The 3,712-nt window shown below is 40.4% G+C and overlaps 1 protein-coding gene across 1 annotated transcript; it reads left to right on the top strand.

Annotated features, from left to right (window-relative positions):
- Positions 1-1,414: 1,414 nt before the first annotated feature.
- Positions 1,415-2,736, top strand: zbedx (zinc finger BED-type containing X; the record flags this gene model as incomplete). Its single annotated transcript, XM_083898536.1, has 2 exons — positions 1,415-1,843; positions 2,068-2,736. The coding sequence occupies 2 exons, from the start codon at positions 1,415-1,417 to the stop codon at positions 2,374-2,376; spliced, it is 738 nt and encodes a 245-aa protein (XP_083754662.1). The 3' UTR covers positions 2,377-2,736.
- Positions 2,737-3,712: the final 976 nt, after the last annotated feature.

Consider the following 3,712-nt stretch of genomic DNA (forward strand, 5'->3'; position numbering starts at 1 on the left):
AGTAAAGAGACACATGGAATGGAAGTGTTTGACCCGCATGAATCACAGATCATCCCTTTCGGAAGATGTCAGGGTCTCAACAACCCCTTTATCCGCAGAACTTCACTCACTGTTGACACTGCATTTCCTAGTGTCTTCATAAATACAACAACTAGTGTTTTTGTTTGCTGAGAAAAATCCCAAAAAACAGACAGAAAAACAGACAATAAGATGGAGCTTTCCCCCAAATATTAGTATGATGTTATATTTTACTACAGGCAGTGGGGCTGTTTTTTTACACCAGGTTTTAAAGCACCAGCATGCCTTGCAGCTACGCTTCGATAATTTTGTTAGCAAGCTTGTGGCGAGAAATTCACACGGTGTAAAAAAAAGAGCGAATGTTTTTCATGAAAAAGGAAGAAAATAGGAAGCTCTATACATGAAGTCATTAATCATCAATTAGCAGTTTGCATGGCGGTGTGTGTGCAGAATTACTGATTAGAAAAGATTTTCTGATAAGTGTCTTCAGAGCTCTGGCTCCTTCTCTGGCCTTCCTCTGCTGTTTTGTCTCTCATTTAACCCATAATACCTCCTCTCTGGTCAACCTTATGGTGATGGATCCAAGTGGCACGGCTTATCCCCGGCATACCGGAGCAGCTCTTTGGATCATCACCCTCCTGCGCCGCTAACACCCGGAGATGAGAGTGGGAGCGCAGAACCCTCACCAGATTTAAAACGTATTATTCCCTCCTGTGCTTTCATTCTTTCGCTCCCCCGAATAGCGAGCACTCATGGATCCCGCGTCTGCTCCTTTGATTCTGAAGGATGACTTTGACACTTATTGACTCAAAAGCTCTTGGTGTTTATCTATCTATAAAGCAGGTTGTGTCTGTGTTGTTGCCCTAAGACTTTGGATATGAGTTGAGCATGGCCCGATGGTGTGCATTCTTGATTTTCACATTTTTTGGAGGAATTTTAATTTTCACTGATTTATCACACTACACCAGGCAGGCAGAGGCTCATCAGCAGCAGTTGTGCTGTCTGGAGCAGGGAGGTGGGAGTGAAGAGGCTTTTCTCACGGTGGGTGAGACATTTTCACACGGTTCACCGCAGAACATGGTGTTATACTGAAACAACAAGGTGTCCATTCACCAACAGTGTTGGGGGTAACGCGTTACAAAAGTAACGCAATTACAGTAATGTATTACTATTTGCTGTAACGCAGTAATATAACGCATTACTAATACATTTTCGGTAATATTTTACTCGTTACAATCTAAGTAACGCGCGTTACAACGCATTTTAACCCGTTTAGCTGTTGTTTTTTAAATAATTCACCAACACCGCGAGACATCCCGACAACAGAAAAAAGCCGGGACTCGGGAGCAAGCGCGATTTCCTGTTGTTGTTTTTTTCTCTCCTGTTGAGGCTGATGATGACAACAGACACGGCGCAGCCGGACTCTACGTTTGCGCGATGGACATTCGCCCATTATTTTCAGTTCCTCAAAGAGAAGGAGAAGAACATCATTGTAAAATGCAACCTGTGTGCGACACCGAGGGAACTCTCGACGTCAAAAAATAGCACCAGTAACTTAAAGAAACACCTGGACCGGTGCCACGCTAACACTAAGCTGGAAGAGAGGGATGAACCTGCGGAGAAGAGAAAGAAAAAAGAGGACGAACATACGGGACAGACAAAGCAACAAAAGTTAAGTTTCTCTCGGTCTGCCATGGTTGAAGCCAGAGAAGTGAGGAGACTGGTGGCAGAATTTATTGTGGAAGACATGCACTCCCTATCAACGGTAGAATCGCCAGCGTTCAGAAAGCTTGTCAGCAAAATCCCCGTGAGCAGCAACGACAAGGTAAGCTAACGTTGTCATAGAGAGTGGGCCATGCGGCCATGTATCTACCTTGTTATCATTTTAAATAACAACCTAAATAGCGAGTCCGTGCTGTTGAGGAGAAGTGAATCTCTCATGTTTTTTATTTTTTTTAATTTATTTTTATTTTACGGATATGCGAATATAGTCTGACCAATTTAAAAACAGCATGAGTTTAACATCTAGCTATCTTCTTAATTTTTCAGCATGTACTGCCTGACAGAAAAACATTCGCCAAAGATTTGGACAAGGCATATGCTGTCATGGAGAAGGAGCTGAAGAAAATACTCGAAGCCCAGCAGTATGTGTCAACAACAGCAGACATATGGAGTGCCAACAACAAAAGTTTTATGGGGGTCACCGTGCACTGGATTGATGCAGATACCTTGGCACGAAAGAAGGCTAGTAGCCGTTGTAGTCTATGTTTAGATTACATGTTAATGTTTGTTGGACTCATAAAACAGAAGTTGTGTCCATTCAGTGCATGGCATCTTTGTTCTGTAAGCTTGAATTAAAAGAGAATAAAACAATATAAACTAAAAGAAAAAGAGATTGTGTGTTTGTCATATTATAAGGCTATAGGCTATGTTATAGTGGGCTCTAACTCTATTTTGTTTCATATGAATAGGCCAGGACTTTAAATATTTGCAGCATCTCCATCATAACTTACAGACTTTGATCATTTGTCTGCTTATATGATTCTAACTGTCATTGTTACTCATTGTATTGTGCCATGAGCCTTTACTGTGCCTATTATATTAAGTTATTAGTAGCTTTAGGGGCCTACACAGTCATTATGTTACATCATCCTCCACTGAATGTAAATAATCAGCTATAACAATCTGCAGTTTAGCATTTTTAAATGCTTAGTCATATATTTCTGTGGCTATTTTGTTGAAAGTAACTCAAAAGTAATACACAAGTAGTGTAACGCATTACAATTCAGAGATAGTAATATTGTAATGTAACTAATTACTTTCAAATGACAGTAACTAGTAATATATAATGTATTATATTTTGGATGTAACTTGCCCAACACTGTTCACCAATACACGAGCACATATTTATTTTTCATTAGCATGCTACTTCTTTGCGGCTAACTTGGCGAACCTGTTTCCAAAGGTAAGCTAGAGAGGCTACGATTAGCATTAGCGTAGGGCTAACATAATACAATCACTGTGCAACCTCATTAGGCACAACGCAAATGTTTTCATTTTCGATTAGCATTAGCGTAGCTAGATGTTGTGACTGTCAGCCATGCCAGTTATTATGTTAGCCTTTACGTTCCTTATCATGCAAAAATATTCTGTCTTAAAGAAGAAGATGGGGGGAAGGAAAAAGGTGTTTTTTTCTTGAAAACTGTGACGGCTACTCAAAACTGTTTGATATTCACACTCGATGTTAAAACGTGGGTAAAAGGTGTTTAGCAAGTTGCTACCCTCACAGGTAGTAAAACCAAATGTAGCCTGTTATGAGGAGAGCTGTGATTTTTCTTTTATTTCAGCTCTCATCTCATGAAACAATCAATAAATCATGAGCCGCTCATGTTTTAAATAATTAACCGTCACATTTGTATTTCACCTCTCACTTCTTTTTTCTTCATGCTTGGGTTTCTGTTTGTATTCCGATCGCAAATGATCCAATTTATCCTGCCATTAGATTAGGGTTTAAACAAGTTTGCATTTATCACTCGCATTTCTTTTTGTCATGCAGCGTTTGTGTCGAGCGGGTTGGCAATCAGAGCAAAGCTCTGTGGCATTTCGACGGGATTGACCGTGCGACCTGAATAACACACACACACACACTGAGGCTGATGTGAAATTACAGTGACACTACATTACATTAACAACT

This window comes from Microchirus variegatus, assembly GCF_963457635.1.
Source record: "Microchirus variegatus genome assembly, chromosome: 12".
NCBI classification, from domain to species: domain Eukaryota; kingdom Metazoa; phylum Chordata; class Actinopteri; order Pleuronectiformes; family Soleidae; genus Microchirus; species Microchirus variegatus.